This window comes from Jaculus jaculus, chromosome 2 (genome assembly GCF_020740685.1).
Source record: "Jaculus jaculus isolate mJacJac1 chromosome 2, mJacJac1.mat.Y.cur, whole genome shotgun sequence".
Classification (NCBI taxonomy): domain Eukaryota; kingdom Metazoa; phylum Chordata; class Mammalia; order Rodentia; family Dipodidae; genus Jaculus; species Jaculus jaculus.
The window spans coordinates 9354560-9377260 of NC_059103.1; the positions used below are offsets into that span (position 1 = coordinate 9354560).

General features: G+C 41.8%; 1 protein-coding gene across 2 annotated transcripts in view; it reads right to left on the reverse strand.

Moving 5' to 3' along the window:
- The window catches only part of Zcwpw1 (zinc finger CW-type and PWWP domain containing 1), a 65884-nt gene that overhangs the window by 37721 nt on the left and 5462 nt on the right, over window positions 1-22701 (reverse strand). The window contains exons 2-6 of one of the 2 annotated variants that reach the window (XM_045144438.1): window positions 15942-15996; window positions 14407-14660; window positions 11538-11616; window positions 10103-10220; window positions 8110-8267 (exon numbers count right to left, since the gene is read on the reverse strand). In XM_045144438.1, the coding sequence (XP_045000373.1) occupies window positions 8110-8267; window positions 10103-10220; window positions 11538-11616; window positions 14407-14660; window positions 15942-15969 (637 nt within the window). In that variant the 5' untranslated portion in view covers window positions 15970-15996. The remainder of the gene's footprint in view (window positions 1-8109; window positions 8268-10102; window positions 10221-11537; window positions 11617-14406; window positions 14661-15941; window positions 15997-22701) is intronic. The other variant, XM_045144439.1, reaches the window with a different exon arrangement.

Here is a 22701-nt window from a genome sequence, read left to right on the forward strand (position 1 = left end):
TCCTGATAACTTTCTCCGATGACACAGCAAATGGTATGCAAGGTTCCTTCCCCTGCTCCTGCCCCTCCTAAAGCTCTATCTCCTCTATCTCTCACACACAGTTCTGTCAGCTGGCCATGACTTGCCAGGGTCTCTCCCTCTCACCAAATTCAAGCCATCTTGCTAAATCAAATACCTGCCTTCTTAAACAAACTCCTGTCTTTACTGGGCTTCTTTAACTTCTTCTGTATATGAATATCTAATTTTTCTCTCCTTGCTAAAAGTTAAAATCACTATTCAGCTTCTATGGTTTTTTTTTTTCCTTTCTTTTCCCTTTTCTCCTTCTTTTCATGACTAGCCACCAAAAAAAATTGTCAACTTTAAATTCAAACCACTGGCTGTTGTCCTGTTAAGTCCTCACCAATTTATAACATAACTAAAATTTTTTTTTTTTCAGGTAGAATTTCACTTTAGTCCAGGCTGAACTGGAATTCACTATGTAGTCTCAGGATGGCCTCAAACTCATGGTTATCCTCCTACCTCTGCCTCCCAAGTTCTGGGATTAAAGGCATGCACCACCACACCCAGCTAAAAAACATAACTAAAATCTTAAAAAGGAATGTCTCTCCATGTTTTGTGTTGTCATGTCTAATGTTGACCAACCATGTCATGTCATGTGTTCTATGTTGCATGAAGTCTGTCTTTACATATGACTAAATTCGTTGTCATTAATTGTTCCAATGCTTATGGTCATTAAATGTTCTGATGCTCATATGTTTTAAGATGATGATAAATTATTAAAACCAGGTTTATGATATATTTCTCACTTTAAATTCTAATGTTTTCTGCTAAGGATGTTTCCCTACAGATTCCCAATAATAAAATGGTTAACTTCATGATGCTGAACTACTTGCTTCTCTCTCAACTGATAATAAGATAAATCAATTGAATGAAAGTTTCTCTTACTTGTCCTGCAAAAATGATTAACATTTTTTAAAAGATAAGATGAGATTGTTGAAGGATAATATAGAAAGATTTTTAATAATACATACACAGAACATTATTAAGAAAGATGTTTAAATGGTCAATGCAAATAAAAAAGGTGTGAAGATGTAAACAGGAGGAATAAAAACAAAAAGATGCTCTTCAGGAAGAACTAAAAAATGACAAGACATTAGGCAGCCTACATACTCCTGATTACAGCTTCTTTCCATAGTCTCTGATGATTCACAGAAACTGTTAGCTGACAGGGAGATAGATTTAAAAAAAATGTTCTAACTATTAGGGAAACTGAATATTAAGGTAAAGGTTCACTTTTTAATGTCTAATTTCCCAAGATAAGGATCTCATACTAAAAATGTTGAAGTTTTAAAAATAACTCCTATTTTACTTAAACTAAAAATGTTTATTATTCAACAGTGTTTTCTCTTTTAAAGCAGATTTAGGCCAGGTGTGGTGGCGCACACCTTTAATCCCAGCACTCGGGAGGCAGAGGTAGGAGGATCGCTGTCAGTCTGAGGACACCCTGAGACTACATAGTGAATTCCAGGTCAGCCTGGGTCACAAGGAGACCCTACCTCAAAAAAAAAAAAAAAAAGGTAAATAACTGTCTCATTCCTGATATCTCACGTTCATTGCTCATAAGAAAATTAACTCTTAAGACATATCTGCCTCAAGGTAGAGAATATTCTGCATCTGAATTGCTTAGGTTGGTAAAGACTTTTAAGCAAGACTAGCACGTAAGTCAGGTCCATGAAGTGACAAAGAGATCTACAGGTAATAAGAGAAGGGCCAAGCAGGTAAAAGGTCTGTTCTAGTCACTCAATGACAAATGTGACAAGATTTCTGTCAAATTGGAGTCCCCAAGGAAAAAACTGGCAGAAAGCCAAATACTGTGCTGGTAAACCACTGTAAGGGTTTAGAGCTGGAAGAACAGTTCCCTTCTCTTCATACTTCTATGTATTTGAGAGAGAGGACATGCCACGGCCTCCAGCCACTGCAAAGGAACTCAAGATACATATGCTACTTTGTGCATCTGGCTTTACGTAGGTGCTGGGGAGTCAAACCCCAAACCATTAGGCTTTGCCAGAAAGCATCTTTAACCACTCAGCAATCTCTCCAGCCCTGGAAGAACAGTTCTCAGCAGGCATATACAACAAACTGGTGAAAGTGAAAAGAACTAAGCTTATCCAGGAGTGGGCAATTATGCCCCCGAGTAACCCCCCCCCCCCCAGTAAGCCAGAAAACAGGATGTGCAGGGGGTGGGAAATGCTTGCCTAGCCTGAGGCTATCACAGAAGCCAGGTGTGGCTGAGGAAGCAATAATATCCAAGTCTGCAGCCTCAGTGCTGCCTCCCCCCACCCAAGCAGGTCAAACCAGGTGGGTGGGGAAAGGAAAGGAAAGGGCACCACAGCAGGCTGCAGAGCAGCTTCACTCCCTCGTGGCCTGTTTGGCTAAACAAAACAGCTTGAGTGGGCCCTACTGAACCCAGACATGGGGAGATGCAAGGAGGTCCTATAGAAGTATTCTAGGAAGAGAAAGCAAGAGAGCTCATATAAAATATGTGTAGATTATCAACCAGGCATGGTGGCACACACCTTTAATCCCAGCACTGAGGCAGAGGTGGGAGGATCAGTGTGAGTTCAAGGCCACCCTGAGACTACAGTGAATTCCAGGTCAGCCTGGGCTAGAGTGAGACCCTACCTCGAAAAAACTTTTTAAAAAGAAAAAGAAAATATGTGTAGATTATAGAGAGCATATGGGGCAGTGCCTCCCATCCATGGTGCTGTTCCCAATATTGCCCTTTTGAGGAAACAACTGACACAAGCAGCAGTCTCCATGTTGTATTGGACCTCATTTCTTTAACATCTTCTTCAGCATCCACTTAGCTGCTGACTACAAACACCAACTGGCAGCTGCTTGGAATGGATGGCAATGGGTCTTTTAAAGAGGGTTTATTATAGAATTATGTAAGGTTTTATAAATATTATAGTACCTTATAAGCTGTAGGTGTCTTACATATTTAGAAAAGTATCTGAGGGCTGGAGAGATGGCTAAGCACTTAAGGTACCTGCCTACAAAGCCAAAGCACTCAGGTTCAAATCCCCAGGACCTGCACCTGGAGCTCACTTAAAGTGGCAGGAGGCCCTGGTGCTCCTATGCTCACACTCTCCCTGCCTCTTTCTCTTTGTCTGTCTCTCTTGCTCACATAAATGAATATACTTGTTTAAAAAAAACACTTTTTTAAAAAATTTATTTGAGAGAGAGAATAGGCACGCCAGGGCCTTCAGCTGCTGCAGATGAACTCCAGACACGTGCACCACCTTGTGCACATGTGCGGTGTTGTGCACTGTCACTTTGCATCCGGCTTACATGGGACCTGGAGACTTAGCCTTTGCGGGCAAGTGCCTTAACCATTAAGCCATCTCTCCAGCCTAATAAATAAAATAATAATAATATAAAAATAATAAAAAGAAAAGTACCTGAGGAGACAATAAAGACAATTAAAAAAATTTAAAAGAAGATGTCCAGCAGGGGATGGTGGCACACACCTTTAATCCCAGCACTCGGGAGGCAGAGGTAGGAGGATTGCTGTAAATTCAAGGCCACCCTGAGACTATGTAGTTAATTCCAGGTCAGCCTGGGCCAGAGTGAGACCCTACCTTGAAAAAAAAAGATGTTCTATGTAGGTGAAAAAAGACATACCCAGATTCCAAAAGGCTGTTAAATAAAGATCACAGTGCCAGCTAAGGGCTACCTCTCTAAGAGTTGTTGGCCTGGGAGGCCCAAGAAGACCCCAGAATGAAAACAATATTGCCACAGTTATTAGTTGCAGTCCAGAAGTAAATGGTAAGATCATAATGCTGAAGACATGGCATGCTTTTGCTTTTAAGATGTGGAGAAATTAGGCTGGGACAGAGCTGGGAGCATACTAGCTGCTGGTTGGCATTCGTAGTGCTAGAAGATACTATGCAGGCTGCTAGGAAAGAATCATCAACAATCCTACTCAACTATGAACCCTGTGAACTGTAACACCAACATGCCAGGCAAAATGTGCCTGCCTATAAAGTAATGCCACAACTGCTGTGGGTACAGCCAACAGCTCCTTGCTTAGATTTAAAATTTTTGTTTATTATTTTTATTTATTTATTTGAGAATGACAGACAAAGAGGCAGGTAGAGAGAGAGAGAGAGAATGAGTGTGCCAGGGCCTCCAGCCACTGCAGACGAACTCCAGATGCGTGTGCCCCCTTATGCATCTGGTTAATGTGGGCCCTGGGGAGTCAAGTCTCGAACCGGGGATACTTAGGCTTCACAGGCAAGCACTTAACCGCTAAGCCATCTCTTCAGAGACTTTTGATCAGGTTTACAGTACTAGACATAAAGTACCTTCTGTGGAGCTGGCTTTAAATCTAAGCAAGGGGCTGGAGAGATGGCTTAGCGGTTAAGTGCTTGCCTGTGAAGCTTAAGGACCCCAGTTTGAGGCTCGATTCCCCAGGACCCACGTTAGCCAGATGCACAAGAGGGCGCACACGTCTGGAATTCGTTTGCAGTGGCTGGAGGCCCTGGCGCGCCCATTCTGTCTCTGTCTCTCTCTGCGCCTTTTTCTCTGTCGCTCTCAAATAAATAAATAAAAATGAACAATAAATATTAAAAAAAAAGTCTGTGGCTAAGGGATGGGATACCTTCCAGTGAGTTGTAGGCCAGGGAGGTTCCTGATACCCCCCAGACATTACAGGCCATTGCTGAGGCCCTTGGTTTCCCATAAGGAATAGATGGTAAGACCCTATTGCTGAAGACTCCACATACTTGGGCTGCAAGGTCACTGAGAAACCCTGCTGGAGCTAAGCTGAAAACCTCCTCCATATAGACCAGCTGACAGAAAGCTGGAAAAAGCCATGCTGCACACAGTTGAATGGGAGAGAAATCACCAGTGAAGGTACCCAACAGTGGACACTGCAAGCCTTATATTTGGTCAACCAGGCCAAATGGGCCAAAGGGTGCAATAGTTATGTTATGGGGGAAACTAACCACCCTCTAATATGACTAGAGGCCTGCTCCATGGGAAGGAATATATCCCTGATACTGAAAACCTACAACAGGGGTAGTCATGAGCCCTAGGAGTATAACATCTGCTGCTGTCTGGCTAAAAGTATATACTATAGTCACCAAACTGCCCAGTAAACACTTCTCTTAATGTCCATACCCATATATTAATGCTAATCTCACTTTTGGCTATAGAACTTTCTCTTTTCAGATGGCAGTGACCTTGGGATGACTCAGGAGGCACCATGGTGCTGAGAAGCAGTGACAGAGGAGTGCTCAGCACTGAAATATCTCAATCACACCTTCCATGACTCAGGATCCATTGTGGAAGAGGTGGCAGAAAGAATATAAAAGCCAAAGGACTCCTTACAACGTGCTCCTCCAGACACAAAATGGCCTGGATATCCATGACCTCACAGTGCCTGACACTGCCTACACAAGGCCATCATAATTGGAGGAAAAGATCATAACATCAAAATAAAAGAAAGACTGAGTGAGAGGGGGAAGGGATATGATGGAGAATGGAGTTTCAAAGGGGAAAGTTGGGGAAAGGAGAGAATTATCATGGGATATTGTTTGTAATTATGGAAGTTGTCAATAAAAATATTTTTTAAAATAATAATAATAAATAAAAAGTCTGTGGCTAAGAAGATAATAGGCCTCATTTGGGAAGGATCAGATACTGGGTTTGTTGTTGTTGCTGTTGTTGTTTTGGTTTTTGAGGTAGGGTCTTACTCTGGTCCAAACTGACCTGGAATTAACCATGTAGTCTCAGGGTGACCTCAAACTCACGTCAATCCTCCTACCTCTGCCTCCCAAGTGCTGGGATTAAAGGCGTGCACCACCACGCCCGGTTTTTTTTTTTTTTTTTTTTTTTGCTTTTTGTTGTTGTTGCTTTATTTTTTTCTAGTTGGAGTCTAGCTCTAGCCCAGGCTGACCTGGAATTCACTATGTTGTCTCAGGCTGGCCTTGAACTCACAGTGATGCTCCTACTTCTGCTTCCCAAGCACTGGGATTAAAGGCGTGCACCCCGACACCCGGCTCAGCGATGATTTTATTAGATAGATGTGACAGTCCTGCCAACCTGTCTGCTGACTTTGTGCTTGTTCCCACACAGCAACACCACTGCTGTCTGCCTCAGCTGGAGAACGTGCAGTCAGCAGCAGTGGTTGCTAATGGAAAGTCACTAGTAACCTGGCCAAGCTCATGAGACTAAATGACTGTTACTGTGGCATAATGGTCCAGTGCTTAGCCATAGATGAACAACCTTCTCTCCCCCTCCAAGGCTTGGAGAACATATGGAAGAGAGAGCAGAAAAAAAAAGTATATAAGCCAGTAAGTTGAAAAGGAGACATAAAGGGTGGAGAAAGGAAGGGAGGAAAATACTTAATAGGTTGATATTGTATATATGTAATTACAATGATTGTAATGGGGAGGTAGTATGATTGAGAATAGAATTTCAAACGGGAAAGTGTGGGGGTGGGGAGGGAGGGAATCACCATGGGATATATTTTATAATCATGGAAAATGTTAATAAAAATTTAAAAAAAAAAAAAAAAAAAAAGATTAGGTTTTCGGGCTGGAGAGATGGCTTAGTGGTTAAGCGCTTGCCTGTGAAGCCTAAGGACCCCTGTTCGAGGCTCGGTTCCCCAGGTCCCACGTTAGCCAGATGCACAAGGGGCGCATACCTCTGGAGTTTGCTTGCAGTGGCTGGAGGCCCTGCCATGCCCATTCTCTCTCTCTATCTGCCTCTTTCTCTGTCTGTCGCTCTCAAATAAATAAATAAAAATAAACAAAAAAAAAAAAAAAGTATATAAGAGTAGGACTGGAGAGCTGGCTTGGCGGTTAAGGAGCCTGCCTGCAAAGCCTAAGGACCTACGTTTGATTCTCCAGAACCCACATAAACCAGAGGCACAAGGTGGCGCATGTGTCTGGAGCTCATTTGCAGTAGCTGGATTCACTGGCGTACCCATTCTCCCTCTCTCTCTCTCTCTCTCTCTCTCTCTTTCTATCTATCTATCTTGCTCTCTCACATTAAAAAAAAAAAAAAGGCTAGTCTGTTGGGCTTGCCTCAAAAAAACATGTAAGGGGGCTGGAGAGATTTCTTAGTGGTTAAGGTGCTTGCCTGCAAAGCCAAAGAACCCAGTGTTGATTCCCCAAGTCCCACGTAAAGCCAGATGCACAAGGGGGTACATGTGTCTGGAGCTCGTTTGCAGTGTCTGGAGGCCCTAAGCGCCCATTCTCTCTCTCTCTCTGCCTCTTTCTCTCTCTCAAATAAATAAAATAGAAAAATAAAAATAAACAATAAATAGAAAAAAAATGTAAGCGTTAGAAGAAGGGGTGGAGTGTTATATAGCAATTTCCTCCAAGTCAAAGCATTCCCTCCTTAGGGGAGGAAGGAAGCTCAGGAGACTCAGGAAGTATACAAGTCTGGGAAAAGGTGCAAGAACCAGCCTCATGGTTACATAAAGAAAAAAACAACTGCTTGGGAAGAAACTCGTGGACAAGCCTAGCTGCCTGCGGTTGTGCACTGTGCTCCGGAGACTCAGCTTCCAGGAGTCTTCACCTCAGCTAGGGTGGGCTTTTCCGTGATGCAGCTGCCTTTGATTCATCACTCCTCACCCTTCTCTGTAACTAACCCCAATGAACCGGTTTTGGTGCAATTATGCTTCTTTGGCCTACCTAAGCCCTAGCTGGGGGTGAATAGACATGTGTTCAGGTCTTTGTAGGGGGAAAGTTTCCTGTGAAATGAGGAGATGAAGAAAGAGAATCTCTGTAGGCAATAAAAGCCAGTGAAAGAATTAAAAGTTTTGCCAGGTGTGGTGGCACACTCCTTTAGTCCCAGCACTAAGGAGGCAGAAGTAGGAGGATGCCTGTGAGTTTGAGGCCACCCTGAGACTACATATTGAATTGCAGGTCAGCCTGGACTAGAGTGAGACCCTACCCTGAAAAACCAAAAAAAAAAAAGGAAAGAAAGAAAAAGAAATAAAGTTTCAAGCCTGGGATTGCAAATTCCCCAATATCCCATTCTCTAATTTCCTAAAGTACTTAAACCAGGCCACAAAGGATATTTGACTAGACTTACGAGCTTCCTTCTTTCTTTTGCTTAAATTGGGTCTGTTAAATTTCTTCTTAGCGAGAGCAGGAGCCACCTGGCCTAGCTCAGATGTCTGTATGTCAAGGTCAACCTTATCTTCCAGACAAGCTGGAATCTCTGTATTATCAGGTGCCATCACCCTCTCCCTGGAACCAATATTGTTTAAATAAGTTAAAAAAGTAACACTTGTGAGCTGGAAGAATGGCTCAGCAGTTAATTGCTCTTGCTTGCAAAGACTGCTGGGCCATCTTTGATTTCCCCAGCCACCAACATGCCCAATGCAAAAAATAGTTCATTTCAGTCTCAAGAGGCACTGGTGCACCCACCACCCACACACATGTGCAAATAAATAATTTTTTTTAAAACTTCAGGACTGGAGAGATGGCTTGGCACATAAGGAGCTTCCCTGCAAAGCCAAAGGACCCAGGTTCAATTCCCCAGGACGCACATAAGCCAGATGCACAAAGTGGCACATGCATCTAGAGTTCATTTCCAATGGCTGGAGGCTCTGGCATGCTCATTCTCTCCCAACCCTAGCTGCCCCCCATCTCACCTCCCCCCACATCTTTCAAATAAATAAATAAATAATAGGGCTAGAGAAATTGCTTAGTGGTTAAGGCGCTTGCCTTCAAAGCCTATGGACTCATGTTTGACTCCAGGTCCCATGTAAGCCAGACACACAAAGTGACATGAGCACATAAGGTCACACATATGCACAAGGTGGCACACATATCTGTAGCTGACTGCAGTGGCTGGAGGCCCTGGTGTGCCAATTTTCTCTCTCTCATGAAAAAAAAGGAAAACAAACAAAAAAGTTTTTTTTGAGGGCTGGAGAGATGGCTTGGTAATTAAGGTACTTGCCTGCAAAGCCTAAGGACCTAGGTTTCATTCCCCAGAACCCACATAAATCCAGATACACAAGATGGTACATGCATCTGGAGTTCGTTTGCAGGGGTTAGAGGCCCTGCTTTGCCATTCTTTCTCCTCTATGGCTCTCTCAAATAAATAATTTTTAAGAAGGGGACAAGAGCCAGGCATGGTGGCACATACCTTTAATCCCAGCATTTGGGAGGCAGAAGTAGGAGGATTGCCATGAGTTCAAAGTTACCCTGAGACTACACAGTGTATTCCAGGTGAGCCTAGGCTAGAGTGAAATCCTACCTTGAAAAACCAAAAAAAAAAGGAGGGGGACTGGAGAGATGGCGTAGTGGTTAAGGCGTTTGCCTACAAAGCCAAAGGACCCAGGTTCAATTCCCCAGCACCTACGTAAGCCAGATGCACAAGGAACACATGTTTCTGGAGTTCATTTGCAGTGACTCAAGGCACTATGGTGCCCATTCTCTCTCTCTCTCTCTGTCTCTCTTCTCACTCTCCTTGCAAATAAATAAATTAAATTTAAAAAAAAAAAGAGGGCTAGAGAGATGGCTTTGCAGTTTAGGCACTTGCCTATGAAGCCTAAAGACCCAGGTTGGACTCTCCAGGTCCCATGTAAGCCAAATGTACATGGTGACGCATGCATCTGGAGTTTGTTTGCAGTGGCTAAAGGCCCTGGCATGCCCATTCTCACTCTCTAATAAATAAATAAATATAAACCTTTTTTAAAAGCCAAAAGAAAAAAATTTAAAAATAAAGACTTGTAATACAAATCCTTTGAAAGAATATAAGGATAAAAGGAAAATGGAATTCTCTAGACTTGAAGCTTGGGGTATAGCTCAGTTGTACAGAACATAGCATGTTCAAGAAACTGGATTCAATTCTTGGCATCTAAAACTAAATAAAACCAAAATCCTATGCCTCCTAAGGTTTTCTGAGGTCATTTTACTGAACTATTTGCCTATTCTCTTCCCAACTCAAACAGGGATCTTTCCTGAGTTAAAAGAAATCAATAAAAATATAATAAGTAATTAAGTGGGCAGGCAAGGTCATCATTTCCCAATGTTAAGTCCACCCTGTGTTCAACATGCCTCCCTGAGGTACTTACCCATCAGTGTTATCATTATCACTACCAGAAGCAACAATTCCTGGTTCTCTGTCTGACTGGATACATACTATGCGTTGGAAATACGAAGTCTCTGCAAAATTAAGGTCAGTTCCCATCCCTCCAAAACAAGGCTTGCAAGCAGAGAAGCAACAAAAGAAAACAACCCCATACAATATTGCATTAAAATATGACACACACACTAATGGAAAGAGTCTACCCACTGGCATATTGTCATACTATAGACCTTTCAATATTGAAGAAAAACTAAAGCCGGGCGTGGTGGCGCACGCCTTTAATCCCAGCACTCGGGAGGCAGAGGTAGGAGGATCGCCATGAGTTCAAGGCCACCCTGAGACTACAGAGTTAATTCCAGGTCAGCCTGGACCAGAGTGAGACCCTACCTCGAAAAACCAAAAAAACAAAACAAGAAAAACTATTAATCTGTATCTTTCTGCAGGCCTTTTCTTTCCAGGACAGACAGATAATTTTATTTTGCATATGCACTACATTTATCTCATTTCCTTAAACTCCTTTTAGGAAAAGAAATATACTTAAGAATAGCTAATATAGGGCTGGAGAGATGGCTTAGCAGTTAAGCGCTTGCCTGTGAAGCCTAAGGACCCCGGTTCGAGGCTCGGTTCCCCAGGTCCCATGTTAGCCAGATGCACAAGGGGGTGCACGCGTCTGGAGTTCATTTGCAGAGGCTGGAAGCCCTGGCGCGCCCATTCTCTCTCTCCCCCTCTATCTGTCTTTCTCTCTGTGTCTGTCTCTCTCAAATAAATAAATAAAAATTTTTTTTAAAAAAAGCTTATATATAAAAAAGAAAAGAATAGCTAATATATCCCCGGGCATGGTGGCGCTGGCCTTTAATCCCAGCACTCGGGAGGCAGGGGTAGGAGGATCACTGTGAATTCAAGGCCATCCTGAGACTACATAGTGAATTCCAGGTTAGCCAAGGCTACAGTGAGACCCTGCCTCAAAAAAAAGAAAAGAAAAAAAAAAAGAGAGAGCGAGAGAGAGAATAGGTAATATATAGACCATTCTCTTTAACTGCATAATCTTAGAGAAGATCTCAGAACCTGTACAATAGAGCTCTTTATTCTAAAAATCAACCACTGAAAACACTAAAACAAGATTAAAAATACTTAACACTGCATTCTTCAGGTCTGTGAAAGCAGTTTATCTTTTCTAAGTAAGATACAGACATATTGAAGAAAATTAAAATCACATTTTAAAAACAGATAAGAATACAGTCTGAAGTCAAAATAACCTACTTTCTAGAAAACCACCTTTTATCTAAGGTAAATTAGCTATAGGCCTGCAATGAGATGAAATATTTCAAAATCCCATCTAATATTTTCTCGGGAAGATGGAAAAGAGAAACAGTGCCCAGCTCAGGTAGCAGTCACTTTGGCTAACTGACCAGAAGCCATACCCAAGCACTCCTGGAGGGTCTTCTGCAGCACCGTCTGGACAATCTCCTCAAATTCTGCATTGGACAGAGTGGCTTTCCCCTGCAGAGACAAGAGTGAAGGAGAAAACTGCTTGTTTCTTCACAGTTCTGAACGACGCAGGAGCTTTACAACACTAAAGGCATGACGTCAACAAACCCAAGGAGCCCAGCAACTTTCTCCCAGATCTGGGAATAAAAGACTCAGAGAAAAAGAAGCCATTTATGATTGTCTCTGCCCCTTTCTACCCGCACCACTATTTCACTTTGTCCCATTATTTTTAGCTAAATGTTTTCATCAAACTATTTTGGGCCTCTTTGAAAAGAAATGGAAGTTTAAAAGGAGGGGGCTGGAGAGAATGCTCAATGGTTAAAGGAACTTGCTTGCAAAGCCTGACAGTCCAGTCAATTCTCCAGTGCCTACTTAAAGCCAGATGCACAAAATACACATGTGTCTGGAGGGCATTTGCAGTGGCAGGAGACCCTGGCACGCCCATATTCACTCACTTTCTATTTGCCTTTTCTCTCTTTCAAATAAGTAAATAAATATATTTTAAAGATTTTATTTATTGAGAAAGAGAGAAAAAATGGGTGCATGAGGGCCCCTCGCCACTGCAAATGAACTCCAGACCCACATGCCACCATGTGCATTTGGCTTAAGTGGGTTCTGGGCATCAAACCTGGGTCCTTAGGCTTTGCAGGGAAGTGCCTTAGCCAATAAGAAATCTCTCCAGCCCCTAAATAAAAACAATTTTTAGCTAGGCATGGTGGTGCACACCTTTAGTCCCAGTACTCAGAGGCAGAGGTAGAATGATCTTTGTGAGTTCAAGGCCAGCCTGAGAATACATAGTGAATTCCAGGTCAGCCTGGGCTAGAGTAAGAACCTACCTCAAAAAAAAAAAAAAAAAAAAAAAAAAAAATATATATATATATATATATATATATATATATATATATATGGACTAGGCTGGGGAGATGGCTCAGTGGTTAAAAGTACTTCCTTACAAAGCCTACTGGTTCAGGTTCAATTACCCACCTACACACACAAAGCAGAACAGATATATTTGCTTGTAGCAGCAATAGACCCCAGTATATTTTTTTCTCCCTCTCTTTCTCTTTCATACATGCACATGCACAAATAAGATTTTTAAGATATGAAAATTATAAATTTTTTGTTTTTGTCCAGGTAAAGTCTCACTAGCCCAGACTGAATGGGAACTCACTCTGTAGTTCCAACCAAGCTGGTCTTGAACTCAGAGTGATCCTTCTACCTCAGCCTCCCAAGTGCTAGAATCAAAGGTGTGTGCCATCATGCCAAGCTAAAATTGCATTTTAAGAACAGGAGAGTATGGTGGCTCATGCCTATGATCCCAGCACTCAAAAAGCTGAGGCAGGCTGGGTGTGGTGGCACATGCCTTTAATCCCAGCACCTGGGAGGCAAAGGTAGGATGATTGCCATGAGTTCAAGGCCACTTTGTGACTACACTGTGAATTCAGGTCAGTCTGGACTACTAGAGTGAAACCCTACCTCGAAAAAAAAAAAAAAAAAAAAAAAAGCTGAAGCAGGAAGGTTGCCACAAATTCCAGGCCAACCTGGGATATACAGTGAGTTCTGGGTCAATCTGGACTACATAACAAGACCTTATCTCAAAAAATGTTCATCTCGGGCTGGAGAGATGGTTTAGTGGTTAAGGCACTTGCACTTGCCTGTGAAGCCTAAGGACCTGGTTCGATTCTCCAGATCCCACGTAAACCAGATGCACATGGTGGCGCATGCATCTGTAGTTCGTTTTCAGTGGCTAGAGGCCCTGATGCACCCATTCTCTCTCTCTCTTTCTCTCCCTAATAAATAAATAAACAAAAGTAAGAAAAACAATGTTCACCTGTGTTGAGGTGTGGCACATGTGCATGTGGAGGCTGGAGGACAACCTTGGATGTCACCTGCAGGAATGTCATCCACCTCTTTTTGAAACAGGGTCTCTCATAGACTGCCTGGAACCCACCAATTAGGCTGGACTGCTGGCTAGCCAGTGTGTTCCAAGAATCCTCCTATCTCCATCTCCCCAGCACTGAGATTAAAGGTATGTGCTGCCATGCCCAGGTTTTTTACATGGGTGTTGGGTACTCTCCTCTTCCTTGCAAGGCCAAGTATTTCTCCAGCCCCACAAAGGCTTTTATTTTTTGGTTTTTTTTTTTTTTTTTTTTTTTTGGTCTTTCGAGGTAGGGTCTCACTCTGGCTCAGGCTGACCTGGAATTCACTATGTAGTCTCAGGATGGCCTTGAACTCTCGGCGATCCTCCTACCTCTGCCTCCCGAGTGCTGGGATTAAAGGCGTGCGCCACCACGCCCGGCTATTTTTTTATTTTTATTTTTTTGTTGTTCATTTTTATTTATTTATTTGAGAGTGACAGAGAGAGAGAGAATGGGCACACCAGGGCCTCCAGCCACTGCAGATGAACTCCAGACCTGTGCATCTGGCTAACATGGGTCTTGGGGAATTGAGCCTGGAACCAGGGTCCTTAGGCATGAAAGGCAAACGCTTCACCACTAAGCCATCTCTCCAGCTCACAAATGCTTTTTGAAAGTAAGATGGACATGGTAGCATATACCTGTAATCCCAGTGACTAGGAAGCAGGGCTGAACTGGAAGGATTACAAGTTTAAGACCAGCCTGGGCAATTTATCAAGGGCCCGGTTCAAAATAAAAATAAAAAGTGGTAGAAGGAGAATAGTGATTGCCTAGCATGCATGAAGTCTTGAGCTTAATTGTCAGTACCACAGAAGTAACCCCTCTGCACAAAGAGATTCTGTTTGTCTAGCCAGAGTGGGAAGCAGAGTAGGAGGGACTGTCCTACCTTTCTGTGCTTCTCTGATGGTGTCTTGTCTTGAACCTTCTGTTTTTTCTCCTGGCCCCTGCTTAGACCATTCTGAGTAGCTGCCTTCTGCTCTTTCCTCTTCAAACTGGCCTTTGGAGGGTTGGGATTGGCCTCTGCCTGTGGAGAACTGATCCCCAGGGTGTCCTCCTTGTATGAGTTAGGACCAGGAGGCATTATGCTATGCCATTTTTGTGTAGGTGGAGCAAAGGTTTTCTTCGGTACTTTTTCATATTCTGAAGAAATATGTTCAAAAAAGTTTATGAAATATGGTATCGCACAAAGATTGCCAAGCATTGCTCATTAACAAGCCATATCAGAATTATATGGAGGGAGCTTTTAACAAATTCAGATTCCTAGATCTCTCCCTGCCTATTCCATTTCCCTAGCCCTGAGATCATGATGAAGTGGTTTAGAGTAAGGCCCAAAAATCTGTAATTGGCATGGTTAGTAAATTCTGACATATTCCAGGTTTGGGAAATACTGATATAAGCATGTAGGGAGCTGAATTTTTCAAGTGTGAAACTGGTTCATTTTGACTTTTGGATAAAATTTTGTAGAAATCAGATTTAAAAAAAAACTACTCAAATAGATGGAGAATGGAATTTCAAAAGGGAAAGTGTGGCGGGGAGGGAATTACCATGGGATATTTTTTTATAATCATGGAAAATGCTAATAAAAATATTTTTAAAAATTAAAAAAAAAAAACTACTCAAGGGCTGGAGAGATGGCTTAGCAGTTAAGGTGTTTGCCTATGAAGCCAAACAATCCTGGTTCGATTCTCCAAGACCCATGTAAACCAGATGCACAATGGGGCACATGAGTCTGGAGTTCATTTGCAATGGCTGGAGGCCCTGGCATGCTCATTCTCTCCCTCTCTCTTTCTCTGCCTCTTTCTCTCTCTCAAATAAATAAATAAAATACATTTTAAAAAAACTACTCAATATCTACAAATTGTTCCAAACCCAGTCTTATGCCACCTCCTCTGAAAAAATTAAACTGATGAAATTAAACTGATCCTGCAGGCATGAACTGTAATCTTTCTTCTGAGCTTCTATAATACTTTGCACCTCTTTGGTAACATTAACATTTAACCTCACATTATAGATATTGAAATGTCTCTTTTATTTTATTTTATTGTTGATGCCAGGCGTGGTAGTACACATCTTTAGTCCCAGCACTGGGAGGCAGAGATAGGAGGATCTCATTGAGCTCAAGCCACCTTGAGATTGCACAATGAATTCCAGGTCAGCCTGAGCTAGAGTGAGACCCTACCTCAAAAAAATTAATTAAATTAATTAATTAAATAAATAAAAGTGTTTTTCTCCCTGAATTTGTATATTCCTTGATCAAAATTGTTTATAAGTCATATTTATTTTTGTTTAATGCATCTAGCAGAGTGGTAATGTGAATGAAGTAGACAAAAAAATATATATGCTAGAACTGCCCTTTGGTAGGAAGAAGGAGATGGTGAAGCAGAAAATTAGAGAAATGAAAGAATGTACCAAGTGACTTACCTTCATTATTCTGTAATGCTGCCATCATTCAATGCTGGAACCAGATGTTCTCAGCCTATGTTAGAAATAAAAAAGAAATGAATTTCTATAACTTTGATTAAACATAATTTTAAACTTCCTTCTCTCCCTATCTTCTTGGATTTAGACTCTCTTTGCCTGGATCTCCTGACTAAATTTCTGCCTTCTTGACTCCATTTCTACCACCTCAGTGGTACCAGTTACATGCCAAAAAATCATTCATAAACACTGCTGTTAAAGATGAGCTAGGGGTGCATCTCAGTTAGTAGAAGCCCTAGATTTGATTTGGCACACCACATAAACTGAACACGGCAGTGCAAGCCTATAACCCCAGCACTCAGGATGTGGGAGCAAGAGAATCAGAAAATTTATCCTTAGTTACATAGTGAGTTGGAGTTCTCCTGCCTCAGTCACCCAAGTAACGGAAATGACAAGCCTGAGCCACAGTCCTTAGTATTTTGTCTACCCTATACCTGTGTGTGAAATAAGGCAGGCATGGTAGCAGTAGAAATGGAAGCATGGGGGGCTGGCTCAGTGGTTAATGGCACTTGCTTGCAAAATTTGATAGCCTGGGTTCAATTCCCCAGTACTCGTGTAGCGCTAGATGCACAAGGTAGCAAAAGCATCTGGAGTTTCTTTGCAGTACTAAGAGGCCCTGGTATGCCCATTCTCTCTCTCTCTCTCTCTCTCTTTCTCTCCTTGCAGATAAATAAATAAAAATACTTTAAGAAAGAAATAGGGGGCTGGAGAGATGGTTTAATGATTAAGCGCTTGCTGGTGAAGCCTAAGGACCCCAGTTTGAGGCTTGATTCCCCAGGACCCATGTTAGCCAGATGCACAATGCATGCGTCTGGAGCTCATTTGCAGTGGCTGGAGGCCCTGGCATGCCCATTCTCTCTCTGTCTCTCTGCCTCCTTCTCTCTGTCACTCTCAAATAAATAAATAAAAATACACAAACAAAACTTTAAAAAAAAAAAAAAGAAAGAAATGGGGCTGGAGAGATGGCTTAGCAGTTAAGGCACTTGCCTGTGAAGCCTAAAGACCTAGGTTCAATTCTCCAGGATCCACGCAAGCCAGATGTACAACGTGGCACATACATCTGGAGTTCATTTGCAATGGCTGCAGGCCCTGGAGTGCCCATTCTCTTTCCTCCCTCCCTCCTTCCCTCCCTCCCTCCCTCTCTCCCTCTCTCTCTCTCTCTCTCTCTTAAAGAAAGAAAATAAATAGAAGCATGGGAGTATTAGGTCGGGGTGGTGATAATAGGGCATAGCTAATCTTGGGAGTTACAGCGTGTTTTCCTCTCAGTTCAGAAAGTTCCTCTAAATACACAGAAAATAAATAATTTATCAATTCTCCAACCTAATTCAGAGGTCCCTGGGCATTAAGAACTCTCTTATACACATCATAAAATTTGTTTTCTCTTTACTTAGATGCTCAGGTCAATACATTTTCCAAATTACTGGATTCTATTACCTGTGTTCACAACTCAGATATATTTAGCAACCAGCAGAGGTCCCCACCCACAGAACTCAGTACCTTCAATCATATTTCTCTGCCTTAAAACCTAACAGTGAGAACTGACACGTTGCTTGATACTCATAGCTTATCTCCAAAAATCTATTCCAGATGGTCTAAATCAGCATGGTTTTTCTTATCACCAATAGTGACTAGTGATCACTGATGACACAAAGTGTGTATTGAACACATCATTTATTCTTTATGTATCACTTTATTTAATTCTCACAACAAATGTATGAGATACATACCATTTCACAAGGGAAAATTGCAGCTTAGAGATTAAGAGGTGCTGAGGAATGGATAAATAGTAAAAGCAAGATTAGAATCTGATTTCAAAGTTCATTCTAGGGGCTGGCAAAATGGCTCAGTGGTTAAAGGTGCTTGCTTAAAAAGCCTAATGGCCCAGGTTTGATTCCCCAGTACCTATGTAAAGCCTGATGCACAAACTGGCACATGCATCTGGAGCTTGTTTACAGTGGCATGAGGCCCTGGATGGTTTATATTCTCTCTCTCCCTTACTCGCTGTACTTTTCCCTCCCCACTTTTTACAAAAAAAAAAAAAAAAATTTGAAGTAAGATCTCACTCTAGCTCAGGCTGATCTGAAATTCTCTGTTGTATTCTCAGGCTGGCCTTGAACTCAAAGCGATACCTCACACTCCCAAGTCCTGGGATTAAAGGTGTGTACTACCACTATATTTCCCAGCCTATTTCCCACTATAAAAAGACACAAAATAGACCCATGGTTCACATACTTTCCTATAAAGAGAAACCAAAAGAATCAAAAGATTTTTAAGGCTCTCAACTGTCAAGCTTACTCAAGAAATAGAGGTCCTCCCTCTACATCACAAGATGAGTTGAAAAGGTCCTGGGGGGGCTTGAGAGATGGCTTAGTGGTTAAGGCACTTACCTGCATAGCCAAAGGACCCAGGTTCAATTCCCCAGTATCCACATAAACCAAATGCAAATGGAGGCACAAGCATCTGGAGTACATTTGCAGTGGCTAGAAGCCCTGGAGTGCCTATCCTGTCTCACTCTCTCAAATAAATCAAATAAATAAAAATAAATAAAATAGAGCTGAAAATGACATAATAGTAAGGTGCTTGCTTGCAAAGCCAAAGGACCCAGGTTCAATTGCCCAGGACCTATGCACAACCAGATGCACAAGGTGGCACATGTGTCTAGAGTTCATGTGCAGTGTCTAGAGGCCCTGGTGTGCCCATTCTCTCTATCTGCCTCTTTCTCTCTCTCTAATAAATAAATAATAAAATATTTTTAAGAAGGAGAAGAGGATTCCTTAATTTGGTTAGTATTTCTTCTCTCAACCCCATAATTCCAAAACAGATCACGAAAGTAATCTAAACTATAAGAACTTTACTAAAGGAGAAAAGGCAGAATGAAAAATTATTGTGTTTGCGGTAACAATTGTTGGCTACTAAAAATGTGTATTTATATGTTTGTATATCCATAATCTGTCTCTGGAAGAAAATACAAGAAACAAATCAAAGTGCCTCTGGGGAGCAGATCTGTGGATAAAATGAAGCTTTTTGTTATACTTGTATTCTGGCATGATGTGTGTGTGTGTGTGTGTGTGTGTGTGTGTGTGTGTGTGTAATTCAAAACTGAAAATTTAAGATAGGAAAAGAATATTTTCCCAACCTAAAACTTCAAATTTTTCTACTAGTTTCAAATCCTTATTTGAACCTATACAAACATCCCCAACCTTCAACTGATTGAATTGTGAATTAGAATTGCATTAATAAGAATCTGGAAAGATGGCTTAGCAGTTAAGGCACTTGCCTGCAAAGCCTAAGGACCCAGGTTCAATTTCCCAGTACCGTAGTATGCCAGATGCACAAAGTTGTGCACCCATCTAGAATTCATTTACAGTGGCTGGAGGCCCAGATGCAGCCATTCTCTATCTTCCTCTTCATCTCTCTCCTTCCCACTGTCTCAAATAAATAACTTAATTAGTTTTAAAAAATGAATTGCAGCCAGGCATGGTGGTACACGCCTTTAATTACAGCACTTGGGAAGCAGACATAGGAGGATCACTGAGAGTTCAAGGCCACCCTGAGACTACATAGTGAATTCCAGGTCAACCTGAGCTAGTGTGAGACCCAACCTCAGAAAACCAAAAAAGAAAAAAAAAGGGCTGGAGAGATGTCTTAGCAGTTAAGCGCTTGCCTGTGAAGCCTAAGGACCCCGCAGTTCGAGGCTCAATTCCCCAGGACCCACATTAGCCGGATGCACAAGGGGCACACGCATCTGGAGTTCATTTGCAGTGGCTGCAGGCCCTGGTGTGCCTATTCTCTCTCTCTCTATCTGCCTCTTCCTCTCTCTCTGTCACTCTCAAATAAATAAATAAATAAATAAAATATAAACAAAAAATGAATTTTATTAATAAGACGTATCAAAGCTATAAGCAGTAATGCATAATAGTTCCCTTTAAACTAAGGTGGGTTCCAGTTAAAACGGCAGCATAGGAGCCACGCCCAAGCAGCCTAGGGTAGAAAAAGCCAAAAAACAAAACAGCAAAATACACTCTTCTACTAAAAAGTGAGGTGTATAAGAAATTAAAATGGCAGCAGAGAAGTAGGAGCCCACATAGGCAGGGAGAAGCAGCTCCAGCAGCGCCAGCACCAGGTCTGCGGGGCCACAGCCACCAGGCTCAGCTTGAGCCGCAGGAAAAGCCAGGTGAGGGGATTTTCCACTCACACCAGAGCTCCTCACAAACTCAAGAAACGTGGAGAACCATAGTGAACAACGGAGGAGCAGATCATGAGGCAGAGGATCACGTGGACCAGCGAGAGAACTAGAGCCACCATCGACAGCCTCCCCTCCCCCACGGCCAGCACAAGCGCCAGTAAGCACCAGAGACCAGCAGAAAGGAGATCACAACACCCAACACCGGCAACCAGAGCAGTGATGCAACGACACAGACAGCCTACTTGAACCCACAATGCACCAAAAAGGGACCCAAGCAGGAGCGCAGCATAACTGAGACCAAAATTATCCCAAAAGGTAACTGGGTTGACACCAGGTCAGTATCCACCAAATAAACCTGGTTTTTGGCCTGAACTGGAAATGCTAATTGCACCTTCCAGATCAGGATAAATTATATGTTAAATCTAATGGATAGTCAGATTGCCATTCTTTTTTATTTTTAATTTTTTTGTTCGTTTTTATTTATTTATTTGAGAGCAACAGAGAGAGAAAGAGGCAGTTAGTGTGAGAGAGAGAGAGAAGAATGGGTGCACCAGGGCCTCCAGCCACTGCAAACGAACTCCAGATACATGCACCCCCTTGTGCATCTGGCTAACGTGGGTCCTGGGGAGTCGAGCCTCAAACCGGGGTCCTTAGGCTTCACAGGCAAGCACTTAACCGCTAAGCCATCTCTCCAGCCCATATGTGCCATTCTTAAATAAGCATATATTTTGGGCTTGGCATTTGTTGCTTCTTGATTTATAAGAGCTTTGTTTCCTCTTCTGTTGTTCATTAGGGAAGTGTCTCACTTGGTCACAAGCTGACTTGGAACCCTCAAAAGACCAAAAATCTTAACCTCCTTATTGTCAGGATTAAGGGTATGGGTGGAGCACCACACACCCTAAGGAACAGTTAGAGGATCTGGTTGTCATAATACCTACTCTGCATAAGTACTCTGTGCTGTTTCTCATTGAACATGTACATTGTTTAGTTAAATTATAGAATCTGCCTATGTTTGGTTCCACTCAGCCTACTTGAAGGCTCTCAGAGCAGGGAAACCTAACACCTCGGGTCACTTTTGTAGATACTCTGAGAGTCTTGAGAGCCACACCTAGCGCCTTAAGCTCCTACCCTGAAGATATATTAACATCAGATTGATTGATACATCTCATAGTACTGCAGCTAACTACAAAACCCAAGAATTAAATTAATCCAAGCTGCAAAAATATGTACATTATAACACAAGAAACACCAAAACTCAAGACAATATAAATCCACCAAAAAGTATTAATGCATCAGAAATGACCTCCAGTGAGAATGAGTTAGAGGAAATGCTTGAGAAAAATTTCAAAAGAATGATTATAAATGTGCTCAAAGTCAAAGAGGAAATCAAAGGAATGAAAGAGGAAATCAAAGGAATCAAAGAAGACACAGGAAACCAATTTAATGAAATAAAGATGTCAATACAAGACATAAATCAGGAAATAGAAATAATAAAAAAAAACCAGTCAGAATTACTAGCAATGAAGAACACAGTTAATGAAATAAAAACTCTGTAGAAAATCTCACCAGTAGAATAGATGAAGGAGAGGACTGAATATATAAACTAGAAGAGCAGGTAGCAGATCTAATACAGTCCAACAAAGAGAAAGACAAACTAATAGGAAAGTATGAATGGGAATTTCAAGATATTCGGGACATTATGAAAAGATCAAACATAAGAACCCAGGGAAATAAAAAAAATAAGAATAAGAATACATGGTATAGTAGGAGAATAATTTCACTCCAGATGTATAGTAGGCATCTTCAACAAAATCACAGAAGAAAACTTCCCCCAAATTGGGAAAGAGGTGCCAAAGCAGATACAGGAATCCTTTAGAACACCAACCAGACAAAACCTGGAAAGAACCTCTCCTCACCATATTATAATCAAACTACCAAATACACAAACCAAAGAAAAAATATAGAAAGCAGTTAGAAAGAAAAATCAAGTTACTTATAAAGGCAAGCTCATCAGGATCGCAGCAGATTACTCAACACAACTTTAAATGCCAGAAGGGCTTGGAGTGATATATTCCAAGTTCTGAAAGATAACAACTGTCAACCAAGGTTACTTTATCCTGCAAAGCTATTCATTCAAATAGATGGAGAAATAAGGGCATTCCACACCAAAAGCAGGCTAAAGGAGTATTTGAAGACAAAACCAGCTCTACAGAAAGTACTTGAATCCTCCATGCTGAAGAGAAAGAAAAGCACACATATAGGGAACCTGGAAAAAAACAAACAATACTCAAATACTAGTTAACACAAGAGAGCAAAGGTAAAACCGGAAGAACTACCAAAAAAATGGCAAAAATAAATATACACCTTTCAATAATATCTCTTAATATCAAGGGTTTCAATGCCCTAACCAAAAGACATAGGTTTGCAGACTGGGTTAAAAAGCAGGAACCTAAAGAATGTCAGAGTCACATGTTGGGTCATGATATGCAGAGACATTTATCGTACCAGTAACTGTGG